This window comes from Myotis lucifugus, unplaced genomic scaffold (genome assembly GCF_000147115.1).
Source record: "Myotis lucifugus unplaced genomic scaffold, Myoluc2.0 scaffold_136, whole genome shotgun sequence".
Classification (NCBI taxonomy): domain Eukaryota; kingdom Metazoa; phylum Chordata; class Mammalia; order Chiroptera; family Vespertilionidae; genus Myotis; species Myotis lucifugus.
Window position 1 is genome coordinate 1749870 of NW_005871184.1, and position 20221 is coordinate 1770090.

A 20221-nucleotide genomic window follows, 5' to 3' on the forward strand; every position below is an offset into this window, starting at 1 on the left:
CACAGTGCATGTCTACATAGTATGTACTTTACACATATTTATGAAGAATGAAAATCAACAAAACAATCTTTCGTCATTATATTTTATCTCTTTCCCCCCTCCCCTCATTTCCCTTTCCCTTCAGTCCTCTCCCCTCCCCTCCCCTCCCCTCCTTTTTCCTGTAATTCCTAGTTGCCTTTTATCACCTAGAGTGAGAATAGATTATTCAACAAAAATCTATTCTGTATTTTCAAAAACATATTTTAGTAGTACTCTCTCTTATTTTAATGACAACCACTGAAACTAATGATTTATTTTAATTTATCTTTGCAACTTTTAAACAGGTCGAAGAAAGTATCTGTTCCATCAACTGTGATATCCAGAGTGATTGGAAGAGGAGGCTGTAATATTAATGCTATTCGGGAGTTCACGGGTGCACACATAGATATTGATAAGCAGAAAGACAAGACAGGAGACCGGATAATAACTATAAGGCAAAATTTTATCTCTTATGTTTTCTTCCTTTGTGTTATATTGCACTATAGATTAATGAAATACAAGCATTTGAGTTTTCAATGGAACTTTGCATTTAATAGCATACTTTTTAAAAATTGGAATTTTAGAAGATAACCTTTATAATTTTTTCACATGAAGTATTTCAAAGGGCTTTGAAGGCATATTTCTTGTGTGTGACAAAAGTTTAGATTATCTTTTCCTTACATAACTGTTCATATGACATTCTTAAAATTTATTCTGAGACTTTTAAAAAGGATTTCTTAACAACACATTTTAAGCAGGTTTTCATCTTTCTTTTAAGTTAGCATTTGAACTTTGGTATTCTGAGATTGTGTCCTTAGAATATGAGCTCATAATAGATTTAAACTTGAAGTGGATATTTGTCTTGAATTGAATATGTGTGTACCTGAATACCCTTAAAATAAAGATGAAATTCTGAGGAACCATAAGTTTGGTGCCCCTTCACAGTAATAGGAGAACTGAACTGATAGTTTTATAGCTTACCTTGTGTTTATTCTCCTCTCCTATCTTGTTTTCTCTCTCCTGGACTAGGTCGGTGGTCACAGTCTGCCTTATCTAGAGCAGAGGAAAGCAGATACCATTTATAAGTAATTTCCCCTTTAGGTTTTTTTTTAAATATATTTTTATTTATTTCTGAGAAGAAGGGAGAGGGAGAGAGAGATAGAAACATCAGTGATGAGAGAGAACCATTGATCGACTGCCTTCTGCACGGCCCACACTGGGGATTGAGCCTGCAACCTGGGCATGGGCCCTGACTGGGAATTGAACTGTGATCTCCTGGGTCATAGGTTGACACTCAACCACTGAGCCATGCCAGCTGGGCCCCGTTAGGGTTTTTGCTATCAAAAATTTTCCTGAAGAAACAACACTTAGGGTTTGACCTTGTTAATATTGTTTGTATTATCAGGATTCCTTTCATTTTGAGACATCATTCCAGAGAATTATAATAATTGTTCTACTAGAGAAACCACTAATAAGTATGTCATAGATGGAGTTATCTTAAGTTCCAGGATTTAAAATAAAATACTGTTTTCTTGCTCAGTTCTATTATTTTCCTTGTTTACTTTGCTTTTAGTATTGATCAACTGTTTAATTTACAGAAACATTATAGATTAAATATTTAAGTGCAGTAGTTTTTCTAACTAATGCATTTTATCGTAGGCAAGTTATTTTTTAATCTAAGGAAACAATAGTAAATGGAATTTCTAGAAAATAAGTCACTATTCCTTTGAAAAATATAGTGGCTTGTCAGGACATTGTATGGCTTTATTTGCAGAATACCTTAAGAGTTGGCTATTGTTCTCTCTATGTACGTATATACACACATGCTAATGAATTTAGGCTTTACGTATTTAAAAATAGACCTAATTTTTTTTGTCAACCTACAGGGGTGGCACTGAATCAACAAGACAAGCAACTCAGTTGATCAATGCTCTGATCAAGGATCCAGACAAAGAAATTGATGAACTTATTCCAAAGAATCGTTTGAAAAGTTCAGTAAATTCCAAAATAGGGTCCTCAGCACCTACCACCACTGCTGCTAACAGTTCCTTAATGGGAATTAAAATGACGACTGTAGCTCTGTCATCAACATCTCAAACTGCCACAGCACTCACTGTGCCTGCAATTTCTTCTGCATCTACTCACAAAACCATTAAGAACCCAGTGAATAATGTGAGGCCTGGTTTTCCAGTTTCTCTTCCATTAGCATATCCTCCTCCACAGTTTGCACATGCTTTGCTTGCTGCTCAGACTTTCCAGCAGATCCGTCCACCAAGGTTGCCCATGACCCACTTTGGAGGTACTTTTCCACCAGCTCAATCCACTTGGGGTCCTTTTCCTGTCAGGCCTTTGAGCCCTGCCAGAGCTACTAACTCACCTAAGCCTCACATGGTGCCTCGCCATAGCAATCAGAATAGCAGTGGTTCTCAGGTGAATTCAGCAGGTTCTTTAACTTCAAGTCCAACAACTACAACCAGTTCATCAGCTTCAACGGTGCCTGGTACATCTACAAATGGCAGTCCAAGTTCACCTTCTGTCAGAAGGCAGCTTTTTGTCACAGTTGTGAAGACATCCAATGCCACCACCACAACGGTAACAACCACAGCAAGCAACAACAGCACTGCACCCACAAATGCCACATATCCCATGCCTACTGCCAAAGAACACTACCCAGTATCATCCCCATCTTCCCCATCACCACCAGCTCAGCCAGGAGGGGTTTCTAGAAATAGCCCTTTGGATTGTGGAACAGCATCTCCAAATAAAGGGGCATCTTCCTCTGAACAGGAAGCAGGTAGTCCTCCAGTAGTAGAAACAGTAAATAATAGACCTTCAAACAACAGCAGTTCTGGGAGTTCATCAGTTCATTCTGTTCAGCAACAACCTCCAGGATCTGTTTCTCAGGAGCCAAGACCACCTCTTCAGCAGTCTCAGGTTCCTCCTCCGGAGGTTAGAATGACTGTTCCTCCTTTAGCAACAAGTTCTGCTCCGGTGGCAGTGCCTTCTACTGCCCCAGTGACTTACCCCATGCCCCAGACGCAAATGGGATGCTCCCAGCCTGCTCCTAAAATGGAAACCCCTGCTATTAGACCACCCTCTCATGGCACAACTGCCCCTCATAAGAATCCAGCTCCAGTTCAGAATTCATCTGTTGCAGTCCTCAGTGTCAATCACATTAAAAGACCTCACAGTGTTCCCTCTTCTGTTCAGCTACCTTCGACCTTAAGTACACAAAGTGCTTGTCAAAATTCAGTACATCCAGCAAATAAGCCTATTGCTCCCAATTTCAGTGCACCCTTACCATTTGGGCCCTTTAGCACATTGTTTGAAAACAGTCCTACTTCTCATGCCTTCTGGGGAGGATCAGTTGTTTCATCTCAGTCAACACCAGAATCTATGCTATCAGGAAAATCCTCATATTTGCCAAATTCAGATCCTTTACATCAGTCTGATACTTCCAAAGCTCCAGGTTTTAGACCACCATTACAGAGACCTGCTCCAAGTCCCTCAGGTAAGTTTGTATTTTCTGATATTCCGCAGCTGCTCATTTACACAAGTGATGTGAAAACTCATAGCCATTTTCTAATATTTTTACTCTAGGCCAGATAGACAGAAATTGCTGTATTTTTTAAACTCAAGTGTTCTAATCTTTTTAGAAGTACAGTGGATTTTATTTTGAATTTCCCACAAATAAACTTATCAGGTATATTTTTCTCTCAATGTAAAAAAGTCTCTTATGTTTTAATTTATTAAGGTAATACCATTTTGTTAATTATATTTTATTTCAAATTGTATTTTATTTTAAATAAAATGTAATTAACAGAAGAATTTTAATATTTGATTTCATTTGATTATCTTTTTTTAAAATAATGAGAAAAATATACAGGTACCTAGTTTAATAGGGTTGCTACTAACCTCATGTGCTATTTAAAGTTAAATAAAATTGAAGATGGTAGTCAAGCTGGTCATATTTCTTTTTATTTTAATTTGTTTTTCCAGTTTCATTTAAGTATAATTGACATACATTACTGTATAAGTTTAAGCTGTACAGCATAATGGTTTGACTTACATATATTGTGAGTTGATTACTGCTGTTAGCATACATCATTTCATAAGGGCATAATAAAAAGCAAAAATTTTTTTTGTGTTGAGAGTTCTTAGGATTTACTGTCTCTTAATAACTTTCATATATATATATATATATATATATATATATATATACACACACACACACACACACACACACACACACACACACATATATATACACCAATGTTAAGTGTAGTCATCATGGTGTACATTACATTCCTAGTACTTATTTATCTTATACTACAAGTTCATACCTTTGACCACCTTCCACCATTATCCTACTCTCCCAAATTTGATCTCTTTTTCTAGAGTTTGTTTATTTTTAAATTCCACATACAAGTGAATTCACAGTATTGGTCTTTCTCTGTCTGGCTTATTTCACTTAGTGTAATTCCCTCACCATCCACCCATGTAGTAAAAAATGGCAGGATTTTCTTTTTTATGGCTGAATAAGATTCATATATGTGTGTGTGTGTATACTATATATATCCTATATAATAAAAGACTAATATGCAAATTGACCAAGTGGCTGAATGACCGCTCACTGTGACGTGCACTGACCACCAGGGGGCAGACGCTCAACGTAGAAGCTGCCCCCTGGTGGTGAGTGCGCTCCCACAGGGGGAGCACTGCTGTCAGATTCTGGGCTCACGGCTGGCGAGCTCAGAGGCGGTGGCAGGAGCGTCTCCCACCTCCAAGGCAGCGCTAAGGACCCCTCAGGCTGACATCCCCCAAGGGGTCCCAGACTGCGAGAGGGTGCAGGGCCAGGCTAAGGGACACTCCCCCACCCCCACTCCCCAGTGCACAAATGTTGTGCACCGGGCCTCTAGTATACTATGTCACAACTTGTTTATTCATTTATCTGCCAAATGGACACTTAGGTTTTTCCCAGATCTTAGCTGTTATGAATAATGCTGCTATGAATATGGGATTGTAGATATCTTTTTTAGTTAGTTTTTTTGTTTGTTTGTTTCCTTTGGATATATTTCCAGGAATGGAATTGCTAGATCTGTATGGTAGTTCTGTTTTCAGTTTTTTTGAGGATCCTCCCTATTGTTTTCCTTAGTGGCTATAAGTTGGCCATACTAGTATTTCAAATGCTTTATAAACACATATCTCTAGTGGCTAACATATCGAACATATAACATTATCATAGAAAGTTCTGTTAGAAAGTGCTGATATTTATAGAGTATATTTGTGAATGATTACTTTATTTTCTTAACTATTTACTTAGAGATAATTTTATATTTATAGAAGAGTTCTGTAACTACCGCAGCTTTCCCTAATGTTAAATATCTATGTAAGTAATCATGGTACATTTATTAAAACTAAGAAAATAATATACAATATAATTAAACTGCAAGCTTTGTTCAAATTTTATCAGTTTTTTTTTCAATGATATCCTTTCTCTGTTGTAATGTTTAATCCAGAATACCAAATTGGGTTTAGAGCTATATGTTTTAATAGGAAAATTTCAAGCAATTTAAGAGAATCCATGCTAGTGATGGATAACTATGGTCCATGGGCCAAGTATGTCTGGCTTCCTGTTTTGTTTTTCATGAATTACGTTCTTTTTTATTTTTAAATATATTTCTTTATTTATATCAGAGAGGAAGGGAGAGGGAGAGAGAGATAGAAACATCACTGATGAGAGAGAATCATTGATTGGCTGCCTACTGCATGCCCCCTACAGGGGATCGAGCCCACAACCCGGGCATGTGCCCTTGGCTGGAATCGAACCTGGGACCCTTCAGTTCGTAGGCCGATGCTCTATCCACTGAGCAAAACCGGCTAGGACGCTACCTCTTTTATTACATTTGTAATTTTTTTATAACTGAGATATAAGATTGTATAAGATTTTTTAAGTGTATTTTTAAAAAAACTTTTAAAGAATATTAGTAACACAAAAAAATAGGAAATTCAAATTTTAGTGTTCAGAAAGCTTTGTTGAAATCAGCCATGCCCATTCATTTAATATTGTTATAGTTGCTTTTTTGCTCTAATGACAGCCTATAAATATTTACTATTTAGCCCTTTACAGAAAGATTGCCAACCTGATCTGTGTTATTAAAGACACTAGAGGCCCGGTACATGAAATTTGTGCACTTGGTGGAGGTGTCCCTCAGCCCAGCCTGTGCCCTCTCGCAGTCCAGGAGCCTTTGGGGGATGTCCAACTGATGGCTCTCCATAGGGAGCGGGCCTAAGCCTTCAGTCGGACATCCTTAGCGCTGCCACGGAGGCAGAGAGGTTCCCATCACCGCCTCTGTGCTCGCCAGCTGTGAGCCCAGCTCAGGGCTTCTGGCTGAGCGGTGTTCCCCCTGTGGGAGCGCACTGACCACCAGGGGGCGGCTCCTGCGTTGAGCGTCTGCCTTCTGGTGGTCAGTGCTCATCATAGTGACCAGTGGTTCCGCTGTTCGGTTGATTTGCATATTAGCCTTTTATTATATAGGACAGTGATGGCGAACCTTTTGAGCTCAGCGTGTCAGCATTTTGAAAAACCCTAACTTAACTCTGGTGCCGTGTCACATATAGAAATTTTTTGATATTTGCAACCATAGTAAAACAAAGACTTATATTTTTGATATTTATTTTATATATTTAAATGCCATTTAACAAAGAAAAATCAACCAAAAAAAAGAGTTCATGTGTCATCTCTGACACGCGTGTCATAGGTTCGCCATCACTGATATAGGATGACATTCTCTAACAAAAAAATTCTAAATTTAATGGGAAATGATTGTTATTTTTACTCATTTCAATAATGTGTGACTAGTATAATGAACATTTACATCAGTAATACTACTTTGCTGGGGGTTCGCTGAAGTATTTATGTGTACTTTCAAAAACAATTTATCTTGTACTAAAGCAATAGAATCTATAATTTGATTTGGAAAGATAATATACTAATGCATTGGAAATGTTTTTATATTTCATTTTTAATAATTGCAATTTATAATACTTCACCTTTCAAAAAATATGAAAATCTAGGTGATATGTTGAGAAAGAGTAAAATTAAGATTTAGAGAAAAGGGAAGTAAATTCTTATTTTGTGGAAAGATACAGTAAGCTCTATAAGGGAGTCAAGATTGAAGGAGTGTGTAGAGTTGAGGAGAGCCAAAATTAGTATTGAAGATTAACTTGAGAGTCCATCAGAAGATAATTCATTAGATTCAGGTTAAAACAGGCATGTTTGCCTTTACAACTCTATTCCACTATTACTACACCCAAGAAAATTAACATTAATTCAGTAATAGCACCAAATATGCATTACCTTCATCCCAGATACATCCTTTATGCCTATGTGTGTGTGTGTGTGTGGCGGGGGGAAGGGGGTGTTTCCTTTTGATCCAAGATCAAATCAAGGTTCACACATTGCCTTTGGCTGTTATGTCTTTTTTTTTCCCCCCACTGCATTTATTACTAACATAAAAATTGTTAAAAAGAAAAAAATTCATTTTCAATTCTCCAATGGGTCTCATCCCTCCCTCTTGGCCACACAACTCCTGACCCATTTCCTCAGGGCCAGTTCAAGACTGAGCCTGCTCACACTGTTTTCACAGAAAACAACCAGTGACAGTGACGTAGGGACAGAGGTCGGGAGAGCGTGTCAGGACTGTCCAGCTTCCACCCAAAGATAGGCCAGGTGAAGATCCACAAAATTCAAATGAAAGGGCTGGTGTCCTCACAACTACATAGTTTAAGGGAAATGGGCTATAGTGGAAATAGGGTAGGCCCACCAGAGGCTTTAGAGCACATCTCATGGACCTGTGTCAAATCCAGAAAAAGCGACACCAGAAGAATGGGGAGGCCAGGGAGGAAGTCTCGTGAAAAGTTTCCCAATTCTCCCATGTTGGGAGGTCTGGAGAGCCTCGAGGGCACTAAGAGCCTCACTCATTTTGGGCAGAAATACTTTAGTGTGGAGGAAGCCACAGAAATGCCACAGGCACTGCGACTGTGAGGGGATGTACATTTATCAAGGAGAACAATCACGGACCACAGCAGTATTGGCCATACTACTGATAGCAAAACTACGAAAACCAAAAGCAGGGAGAGTGGCCTTTCGGGAAGTGACTCTGTCCCAGTCATCCAAACTTGACCCCAGGTCAGACACCTTGGGGAGTTTCACAGAGCAGCTGCCAACATTGGGAGCAGGGGTTATCAACAAAAAGGACCTAAAACAAGCAGCCAGAAGAGGGGAATGGTATGAAACTGTTCTAGGGCTCAGGAATCGAGGGCAGCACTGGGGGCTGGGTGGACAGATGCACAAAAAATAGCACCAAATAAGTTTCCTGCTCAGCAGTCTGTTGGCAAGGGGAAAGAAGACCCAGGAGGCAGTTGAGGGAGCAAAGATGGGGTCCTGGAGGCTGGATCAGCAGAAATAGTGCACACCTCACCCCAGTGATGAAACACTGGACCCCATATGGGGGACGCGATGGACAGGGGTGGGTGTTACTGAGTAAGGATGGTAACTGTCATAGTAGCTGTCACAGGGCCACAGGGAAACATATGGCCACTAGGTCACAGAGGGCTCCCTCTAGCTCAGCTGGGAAGGCATAGTCTCACTGAGGAGGCCTGGGTGGCAGAAGGCACAAAGGTCCTCATATCAACAGTGGCCATCAGATTTGTCTTCTGTATCCTGGGGGTCATCCTTGGGGTGAGGGAGGGGGCAGGTAATCTTGACAAGTGACCAGCTTGTGAGCCTTCAAGGATGTCTCTGTTCTTTGTGAAAGACTACCATGGTCTGGCCCAGTAAAAGGAGGCTCAGCATTGACCCCTCACCAACCACAACCATATGGGCCAAACCTGAGGCCTAAGCCTCCCTAAACTGGGCCTCTGACCTGGGGAGGAGGTGAGAGACTCAGCAGTAGTGGAATCATCAGTCCCCTTGATCCAGGGTGACCTCTGTGAAAAGAGTCTGCATTCTTTTGTTTCTGGCTCCTTTCACTCCAACATCACATTTGTGAGATTCATCCAGGTTGCCTGTAGCAAAAGTTTGTTCATTTTTATTGCAGTGTAGTATCCCATTCATTGCATGCACACGCAATAACATCCATTCTGCTAATGTTGGACATGTGGGTGGATTCCAGTTGGGGGCAGATTTGGGGTCACCAGGCTTTCCATTGGCCATGTGGGGAGGGCCTTCCCACAGGATTCCCATTGTCTTTGTCCCGTCTCTTCCTACTTGGGCACCTGGGGCTTGCGGCAGCAGTGGCTGCAGCTGATTCTTCTTTTGCTTTGGCATGGTGGTTGTGGCCTGCTATATCTCTTTACTCTCTCCCAGTCTAAAACATCTTACTACCTTCCTTTGTTCTTCTTGACATTGAATCCTTTGAAGAGCCCAGTTGCCCTAAAAAATGTCTCACATGTCAGATTCACTGTTTCTTCAACCCATGACTACATTGAAGTCCAACATTTCTAGCAAGAACATCAGAGAGGTGGTGTTTTGAAACTCACACTGCCTTACATCAGGAGGCACTCAATGACATTGTCCCAGTGTTGGCTATGGAAAGTATGGCCACTTAGTTAAGGTGCTAACCATCAAGATTTCTCTGTTGCAGAAGTATAGTTACAGCTTTTTCTTTTTCCCCTGTAGTTTTCTTGTTAAGGATTTATTAAATTTTTATAGTACTTTTAGGTTCACAGTAAAATTGAGAGAAAAGTACAGAGATTTTCTGTATACCCCTGTCTCCACAAAGGTATAGCCTTCTCCCATCAGCATCCCGCACGAGACTGGAATATTGTTAGAATTGATGAACCTTCATCGACACATCCTTTTCAAAGTCCTTAGCTTGCATTAGGATTCACTCTCAGTGACTGATGTATATTCCTGTGGATTTGAACAAATGTTTAATGATCAGAATCTACAATTATAGTATCATACAAAGTACTCTCAGTGTCTTAAAAATCCTCTGTTTTGCCTATTCACTCCTCCCTTCCCCCTAAGTTTTGTTTGTTTTGTTTTTTAAAATATTTTTTATGATTTTTAGAGAGAGAGGAAGGGCAAGGGAGACAGAGAGAGAAACATCAATGTGAGAGGAGAACATCATCGACTGCCTCCTGCATGCCCCCCAACAAGCATCCAGCCTGCTATCCAGGCATATGCCCTGACCTGAAATTGAACCAGCAGCCTTTCAGTCGATGGGATGATGCCCAACCAACTGAGCCACAATGGCCAGGGCTTTCCCCTAAGTTTTTTAAAGATAAAATTTTATGTAACTCCTTGGCCCTTAACTTATTTAAATTTCAGTGTTGATATTAAATATACATGTATTTTATAATAAACTAGAGGCTCAGTGCATGAATTCGTGCACAGGTGGGGTCCAGCCAGCCCAGCCCCAATTGGGGCAGATCAGGGCTGGGCCTGCCAGGTTGAGGGGCCACAGGAGGTTGGCCGGCCCTTCTCCCCATTGGTGTGAGGGGGGTTTATCGGAGGTGGGGCCAGCCAGGGGGAGGGGCCATGGGCAGTTGGCTGGCCAGCCCCACTCCTGATCGGGGTTGGGGGGTGATCGTGAGGGGGCGCCCGGTGGAAGGGGCCAGGGGGGTTGGCTAGTTGCCCCGTCCTCGATCAGGGTAGGGGAAGCCCATCGGGGGCGGGGGCGGCTGGGGGGAGGGGCCATGGGAGTTTGGCCGGCTACCCGACTCCTGATCTAGATGGTTCACAGGCTGCAGTGGGCGTCACAGGAACCGGTCATTACAGAGTTCTAGTTGCTGGCTTTTTATATATATAGATAATAAAATATTAACTATTAGAATTATATTTTTCTTGATAATTATTTTTGTAGTTATGTTTATGAAATAGAGGGGGAAATGGTGGTCAGTGGACAAAGAAGTAAGCAAGGAGACTTTTTAATCTAAAATTTTTTTTTAGCCCTAGCTAGTTTGGCTTAGAGCAGGGGTTCTCAACCTTCCTAATGCCGCGACCCTTTAATATACAGTTCCTCATGTTGTGGTGACCCCCAATTTCATTGTTACAAATTGAACATAATTAAAGCATAGTGATTAATAACAAAAACAATATGTAATTAATTATATATGTGTTTCCCGATGGTCTTAGGCGACCCCTGTGAAAGGGTCATTCGACCCCGAAAGGGGTCTCGACCCACAGGTTGAGAACTACTGGCTTAGAGGATAGAGCTTCAGCCTGCGGACTGAAGGGTTGTGTGTTTGATTCTGGGCAGGGGCACATGCTTGGGTTGCGGGCTCGATCCCTAGTGGGGGGAGTGCAAGAGGCAGCCGATCGATGGTTCTCTCTCATCATTGATGTTTCTATCTCTCCCTTTCCTTCCCTCTCTGAAATCAATAAAAAATATATTTTAAAATTTTTTTATATATTAGGAGGGTTCTTAGAATTTTAAGTTTTTCTAATTTTTTTTCCTGGGGTGGGATAACTTTTATAAATTATGATTATTTTCTCCATTATAGGTATTGTCAATATGGACTCGCCATATGGTTCTGTAACACCTTCTTCTACACATTTGGGAAACTTTGCCTCAAACCTTTCAGGAGGTCAGATGTATGGACCTGGGGCACCCCTTGGAGGAGCACCCGCAGCTGCTAACTTTAATAGACAACATTTTTCCCCACTTAGTTTGTTGACCCCAGGTTCATCAGCATCAAATGGTGAGTAATATACACTGTAATTTCCTAAGAAGACGTTTGTGGATATGTTTTTTTTTTCCCTTTCTTTTTAGGGAGAGGGAGAGAAACATCAATGAGAGAAACACCTATCAGCTGCCTACTGCATGCCCCCTATTGGGGATCAAGCCCTGACCAGGAATCAAACCAGCGACCTCTTAGTTCATGGGACAATGCTCAGCCAACTGAGCCACACCGGCCAGGGCAACATATATGTTTTCTTAAAAATTTTAAAGGATTTAAGTTTTGAAAGTTCAGAATTTTTAACTTTTAAACCTTATCATAATTTTAATACTATAAAAATGTAATTGGGCCCTGAACGGGTGACTCAGTTGGTCGGAGCATCATCCTATACACCAAAAGGTTGCAGGTTTGATCCCTGGTGGGTCACATACAGGAGGCAACCAATCAGTGTTTCTCTCTCTCTTCTTCCTCTCCCTCTAAAACCAATAAACATATCCTCAGGTGAGGATTTTTAAAAAATGTAATTTGTATTCATCTATGGTAAGAAGAATTTCAATGGAATTTCCAAGTTTTTAAATTACTGAAATCAACCTTAATTATATCAAATCTAGAATATTTTATTGACGTTTATAAGAAGGATCTGAGGGGGAAAAATATATCTTACTGTACCACCTATTGATTTATCTTAACTTCAGTTTTATTTGAGAATACAGCTACCAAGGAGAAAGTTTTCTAACCTTAAAAGTATAAATAACGCCCTGGCCTGTATGTCTCAGTTGGTTAGAGCATTGTCCTGTGCACCGAAGGGTTGTGGGTTCAGTTCCAGTTAGGGCACATACCTAGGTTGCAGGTTCCATCCCTGATGGGAGGCAACCAATCGATGTTTCTCTCTTCCTCTCCCTTCCTCTCTCACTAAAATTTTATATATATATATATATATATATATATATATATATATATATATATATGATTTAAAAAAAATTTAAAGTATAAACATCATATGCTTTTTGATTACCTTTAAGTCTCATTTACTGTATTTAACAGCCCAACTGATTTCACATTATGACATGTGTATTTTTAACTGTAGTCAGATTTTGGAGGCAGTAATTAGATTTTCAAACTAAGGAAGATCTGTCATAAATAGGGAATTCAAGTCATATTAACAGAATTCTGTAGTAAGGCTATTGGTTTTTTATGTTTTTAATTTTCTGTGTGTGAGAATAAAGACATCAAATTACTTTCTCCTTGAGGAAATTATAGTAAGAACAATTTTTTAAACTATGAATTTTTCCTATGAGTGTTAGAACCCAGGTAAGAGAGCCTGGTTAATAGAATTAAAAAAAATTAGCCCAGCTAGTGTAGCTCACTGAGCATCAACCCATGCACCATGAGATCTTACAGGTTTGTTCCCAATCAGGGCACATGGCCAGGTTGCAGTCTCAATCCCCAGTAGGGGGCATATAGGAGGCATCCGATAGATGTTGATGTTTCTCTTTCATCAATGTTTCTATCTCTCTCCCTCTCCCTTCCTCTCTAAACTGGATAAAACATATTTTTAAAATATTAAATATTAAATATTTAAGAGCATATCAAAGTACATTGCTGGCACTGCCCAGGTTGCTCAGTTAGTTAGAGCGTCATCCTAATATGCCAAGGTTTGAGGGTTCAATACCTGGTCAGGGCACATATAAGAATTAACCAATGAATGCATAAATAAGTGGAACAACAAATCGATATTTCTCTATCATCTCTCTCTCTCTCTCTCTCTCTCTCTCTCTCTCTCTCTCTCTCTCTCCCTCTCTCCCTACCTCCCATCTCCCTTTTCTCTCCTTCCCTCCCTTCTTCTTTCTGTCCCTCCCTTTCCTCTCTCTTTAAAATCAGTCAATAAGTAAAAAATTTAAAAAGTGCATTGCCACTTAAAGCATGGCATTGTTAATTTACATGCTGTATAGTTCTTTTGTGTTTGTCAAATAATAAGGACTGTCACAAAGAAAGAATGTTGATTATCCTTGCACAGATGTCACTAAATGAGAATGGTTTAAGAAAGCATTCAAAGTGATTGTGATAGAAACATGCCAGAAATAATGTAAGAAGTATGAAAATAATGTACCAGTATAAGAAGAAAATAATGGGCCCTTCATTCAAAAGACAAGTAGATTTCAACAGACAGATCTTCAGTTCTACTTAGAACAGGTTTTTTTTAGTAATATTATGGACATGCAGTTCTAAAACTACATGGGATATAATGTAGGATTGAGAAATGAATAAATAAATATACTGATGAAGATGTGAGAAGACAGAAGTGTGCAAATGGAGTAAGGCAAGGAAAACCATATGGAATTAGAGGATCAATGTGAATTATGATTTTTCAGTTACATATGTATTGGATGGAATCATATAAAATTGTCATTTTTCCTCTAGCTCAATCTACTGAAAACGATGAATCAGCAGCAGCAGTGAGCATACTTAGTGTCCAGATCTTCCTGTTAAATAATTTTTTCCACTAAAAAAGGCTAGAGCTTCTTGGAGAAATACCTAGGGCAGGAGTCCTCAAACTACATAATTTACAAATTTACATAATTTGTAAATTATGTATTTACAAATATTGTATTTGTTCCCGTTTTGTTTTTTTACTTCAAAATAAGATATGTGCAGTGTGCATAGGAATTTGTTCATAGTTTTTTTGTTGTTTTTGTTTGTTTGTTTTAAATATATTTTATTGATTTTTTACAGAGAGGAAGGGAGAGAGATAGAGAGTTAGAAACATTGATGAGAGAGAACATCGATCAGCTGCCTCCTGCACATCTACTGGGGATGTGCCTGCAACCCAGGTACATGCCCTTAACCGGAATCGAACCTGGGACCTTTCAGTCCGCAGGCCGACGCTCTATCCACCGAGCCAAACCATTTCCGGCACATAGTTTTTTTTTAAACTATAGTCCGGCCCTCCAACGGTCTGAGGGACAGTGAACTGGCCCCCTGTTTAAAAAGTTTGAGGACCCCTGACCTAGGGCATAGGAAGTGTAAGGAGAGCTTTATAGTGTCACAAAGTCTTACCTTGTCAGAAAGTAATTAAGTGCTCAGAATGATAGGGATATGTCAAAAGGAGACGAGAGACAGTTTGAAGGGGTTTCACTGGCCAAATTCAGGACAACTTGACCACCAAAATGAATAATGGCAGCTCATTGGATAAAGCAATCCATGAGACCATAATGATTATACATAAAATTTTAAGTGCAAGAAAAGGGAACACTATTCCTTAGAATATAATAACTCATAAATTTACAAGGAATTTATAGTCATTATTTTGCAACTTTTAGAATGATTGATTCAGGCAAGACCCTCACACTTTTACCTCTGATATTCAATTTTTAACTAATTTGCACTTTCCTTACCTAATATAAATCTAAATATTGTTGCTTTTTAATGACTATTTAGTTTGTTTTGTCTGACTCCAACTCTTCTCTAGGCAGTTGGTTCACATGAAAAGAATCCCTTCTTGAGGCCCCACAACAGATTGGTGATGTCTAAGAGCCTCTGCACACCGGATGGGTAGAGGTCACCTGAGACCTTATCTCACTCAAACTGCTAAAGTCTATCCTACCAACACTCAGCCAGTTCGTGCATTGATTACTGATCACTGGCTCTGGTCTGTGAGTTTCAGTCCTTGGCAAATTAGTCAATGGGCCATTTTGACATTCAATCTTATAAAATGTCAGATCAAAAAGCAATAAAAAACCATTACAATTTTGAAAGGAAAAAACTAATTTTACGTTCACTATGCATGTACATGTTGTGTATAGTTGAAATAACATATTTACAAAACTGACTCCTGTATGTTTCACATTGGTATTTTCTATTCTGTTTTCTTTATTTAACCTTTAAAAATTTTATGCTAGTCATGACCAACCACATTCATCTCATGATCTATAGTTTAGTAAACACTGAATGAAGAAAATACAGTGTAATTTTCCTGCAGGAACACTTTTTCATTTTGTAAGTCATATTGCTCTTTTGATTTGAATTCAGAACTCTGTCATTTCAAAGCTGAAGTGGATTTACCATGAATCCAGTGAAGCTTAAGCTTCAGAGTACCTCATTTGCAAGGGGCCCTGCCAAGGTCTTTACCTAATTTTCTATTCTTTTTCTGAAAAAGGTTCCCAAGATTGTATAAGGCCCCACAAAACTTCTAAAACCTGTTTTTTTTTCTCCAATTATATAAGCTGGTATATTTTAAAATAACATGGCTCTGAATTAGATTTTGCTGTTTTCTAATCAAAGAAATTATAATAATTAGGCTCTTTTCATGGGAAGGAATATAGATCTATGGAAGGAATCTCAAGGAAAATGGTGTTTACTTTAAGGTATGCAGGTCCCTAGTCGGTTTAGCTCATGAATAGAGTGTTAGCCCTCATTCTGAAGGGTCCCAGGTTTGATTCCTGTTAAGCACGTGTACCTTGGTTGCAGGCTAGATTCCTGGCCCAGGTTAGGGCGCTTGCAGGAGGCAGCCAATGGATGTGTCTCTCTCACATTGATGTTTCTCTCTCTGTGTCTCTCTCCCTTCCTTCCACTCTCTCTAAAAATCAATGGAAAAATATCTTGGGGAGGGGACTAACAATAACAACAAAAAAGATAAGGCGATGCAGGGACATTGTCAGAACCAGCAAGGGTTTGGGACAGCTATTCTTTCCATCTCTCTCTTTAGAGCAGTGGTTCTCAACCTTCCTAATGCCGCGACCCTTTAATACAGTTCCTCATGTTGTGGTGACCCCCAACCATAAAATTATTTTCGTTGCTACTTCCTAACTGTAATTTTGCTACTGTTATGAATCGTAATGTAAATATCTGATATGCAGGATGTATTTTCATTGTTACAAATTGAACATAATTAAAGCATAGTGATTAATCACAAAAATAATATGTAATTATATATGTGTTTTCCGATGGTCTTAGGTGACCCCTGTGAAAGGGTTGTTCAACCCCCAAAGGGGCCTCGACCCACAGGTTGAGAACCGCTGCTTTAGAGGATTTATGGTCTCTTACTCATGGTCTGTTTCTTGTGAGTCTTCTTTGTTTACTCTCTTTATACCTAGACTTTTTCATAATCTCATCTTGTGTGTAGTTTTCAAAGAGTCAGTTCATAGTTAATTAACCAGTTTTTCTGTTTGTTAATTGCATCTTCCTGAATAAGGAATATGATTGGTTCAGCTCATATGTTCAAGTCAGGCCAGGCCAGTCAAAGATTGCTGGCTAGCCTGAAATGGATCGTTCTTTAGTCAGATGCTTGTCCTTAGTCCAGTAAACCTGCAGGGTGAAAGCAGAAAACAGTCATGTGATAAAAACTATGATTAGTGTGGTGGCAGAATCTACGAAAAGGGCAAATGTCTAAATGGGGCAGGTCAGCAGGCAAGCCTAGTTATTCTGTTCATTTAAACAGAATGTTAGAGAGTTGCCCTCATTTTGCGTTGCTTTTGTTTTTGGTAGGATACAGGAAAAGAAAAACTAGATCATACACAGAGGTTAGGGCAGGTTCCTGGGAATGGGCCTCGGGGAAGGTAAGGTTCATTCATCCTTCCTTCTGACCATCCTGCCTGCCTGCCTTCCTGGCGCTTCCTTTGACTATGTCTTGGTGTTAATTGTTCTGGGTTCATTTTTCACAGGAATGTAATTATGCCCTTTCAATACATGGTTTAAAAAGCAATAAACAAAATTTTGTTTATCCCTAGTCTTTATACCATCTTGCATTCCTTATAAATAGTTGAATTTATTAGTCTTTTCTGGAGTCTTCTTTCATTTTAATACTTTCCTGAGTTTTGTCATCTTGTTTCCAGTTTTACTAATTTAGAATTATGCTGTTCATTTTTTGTTGTTGTTGTTTTTTTTCTTATGGCTCACTTTGGAATTTTAGGGTATAGTTTCTTTTTAATGTGCCTTTGGAATATTAGGATATAGCTTTCTTTCTGGCATGCTTTTGTTGTCTACAAAAATCCATATCTTTTATTTCATATAATAGCTTTCTATGGAATTTTACTGCATTTCTATTGTGTTTTGCAGTTTTAAATGAAATTAGTTTTCCTGAATTTATAGAAGCAATATGTGGGTCAGGATATGTTTTCTAGCTTAAAGGTGTCAGAATTCCTCTTGTAGGGAGGTGTGCAAAAATATAGTCTTATACTTCATGTGTTGGCTTTATTGTCCTTACCCACCCACCACACCCCATCTGCCCTGCTCTTGACTGGATGTTCTCTTTGCATCTGTTGTCCTTTCCTGCTCAGTTTGGAATCTGTTCCCAGAAGTTTCTTACCAGTATGGGGCTTTATCCTGGAAGGAAGCTTCAGCAAGTACTTTTGAGAGTTCATAGGGCTCCTATTGCACCAGCTTTTTTAGACCTTATTGTGAATCCCTTGCAATCATCCACACATAGGCAGAACTCTCCCAGTTTCACCTATTCTCATTGGCCTGCCCTGCTTTCCTTTTAGTTCCTTTGAATGTTTTATGGTTCTCATATTGCTTCCTTCCACACAGATGCTGATACTACATGAATCTTACAGCTGTTGGTGATTTGTCCCCATTCACTTGTATCTTTGGATCCACTTTGTCTGTTTTGTTTTATGTTACCCATGTTTTTTGTTTTGACTTTGCTAGCTTAGTGGATTTTTTAAGTTGAATTTTCAAATATTTAAATTGCTTTAAAGATACTTACCTGGATTTTGCATTTTCTTGTTTTGTTAAAAGTAAATGCTGTCAAGTAATGCTAGTGGATCCATGACCACACAAGGTACACTTCAACTTGTCATTAGAGGATAATAGTTTTCTTGGTTCACTTGTATAAATAACTAGAGGCCCGGTGCACAACATTCGTGCACGGGTAGGGTCCCTAGGCCGGGCTGGCGATCAGGACCGATTGGGGCCCTCCTTCCCTGGCTACTGGCTGCCAGCAGGGGCCTCCCTTCATTCTACGCCACCCCCTGGTGGTCATACGAGCACTCAAACTTCACAGTCTCCCAGTCAAACTCCCGAGGGGACACTTTGCATATCAGCCTTTTATATTCATACTAGAAGCCCAGTGCACGAAATCATGCACAGGGGCGGGGTGGGGAGAGGGGTGTCCCTCAACCCAGCCTGCACCCTCTCCAATCTGGGACATCCCTCTCACAATCCAGGACCACTGGCTCCTAACTGCTTGCCTGCCTGCCGGCCTGATTGCCCCTAACCACTTCTGCCTGCCTGCCTGATCGCCCCTGCCAGCCTGATTGATCCCTAACTGCTCCCCTGCTGTCCAGATCACCCACAACTTCCCTCCCCTGCCAGCCCGATCGCCCACAACTGCCCTCCCCTGCTGGCCATCTTGTGGCAGCCATCTTGTGACAACGTCACATGAGGGCGTGATGCCACCTAGGCTTTTATTATATAGGATAGATAGATAAGCCTATCATGTTCCATGTTTTTGGTCCCCAATAATAACAATATCTGTATAATAAGTATAATTTATGAAGTGCTTTCACATTCACTCTTTTTAGTTAATGTCACTATAACTCACAGATAGATGATCCTATCAACTTAACCAAAAAATAGACCTCTGCAAGCCTTAGTTAAGATGGACTTGATCTTCACAGTACTTTCCAGTCTATATGATTATAAACTATATATGAGAAGTCTTTTTTAAAACATATTCAGGCTAATCTTATTGAATTTTTCTTTGTCTTCCAAATTCCTGGGGAAGTGCTTCAGGAAATAGAAACATGCTTTTGTGTCTGTGTGCATGAATGTAGAAAGAGAGATTTTTGCAAATTTATTAACTACTTGAATTCCTTTGGGTGTAGACACACACACACACACACACACACACACACACACCATATATATATATATATATATATATATATATGTATAGTAAAAGAAAGTCGGGTAGTAAGGCATAGCTTTTTCTTGTTTTTTATTTTTTAAATTATAGTTTACAGTCAATGTTAATTTGTATTAGTTTCAGGTATACCGCATAGTATTTTGATATTTTATAAGCATATTAAGATTCTGTGAAGTACTGATTTAAAGAAACTTATTTTTTTCTTCAGCTAGCTTTTCCAGACTTGCTAGATATCTGAGTCCTTTGTTTTTTAGCATAATACTAGAGGCCCGGTGCATGAATTCAGGCAACAGTGGGGTCCCTTGGCCTGGCCTGCGGGATTGGGCTGAAACTGGCTCTCTGACATCCCCCAAGGGGTCCCGGATTGCGAGAGGGCACAGGCCAGGCCAAGGGACCTCACCGGTGCACGATCAGAGCCGGGAAGGGATGTGGGACGTTGGCCAGCCGGGAGGGACCGTGAGAGGGCTCCAGGGCATGACCGGCCCATCTTACTCAGTCATGATTGGCCAGACCCCAGCTGCAAGCTAACCTACTGGTCAGAGCATCTGCCCCCTGGTGGTCAGTGCACATCATAGCGAGCAGTTGAGTGGCCTTAGCATATCATTAACATATTACGCTTTGGTTGTTTGAATGGACTACCGGATGATCAGA

At 39.9% G+C, this 20221-nt stretch overlaps 1 protein-coding gene across 8 annotated transcripts in view; it reads left to right on the forward strand.

Moving 5' to 3' along the window:
* ANKRD17 (ankyrin repeat domain 17) overlaps positions 1-20221 on the forward strand; it is a 183143-nt gene that overhangs the window by 157430 nt on the left and 5492 nt on the right. For 5 of the 8 annotated variants that reach the window (XM_014460635.2, XM_014460628.2, XM_014460629.2 and 2 more), the window contains 3 exons: positions 324-473; positions 1905-3529; positions 11530-11727. In XM_014460635.2, coding sequence (XP_014316121.1) covers positions 324-473; positions 1905-3529; positions 11530-11727 — 1973 coding nt within the window. Of the gene's footprint in view, positions 1-323; positions 474-1904; positions 3530-11529; positions 11728-15175; positions 15360-20221 lie in introns of those variants that run through there. The other 3 variants (XR_002830645.1, XM_014460634.2, XM_023758640.1) reach the window with 3 other exon arrangements.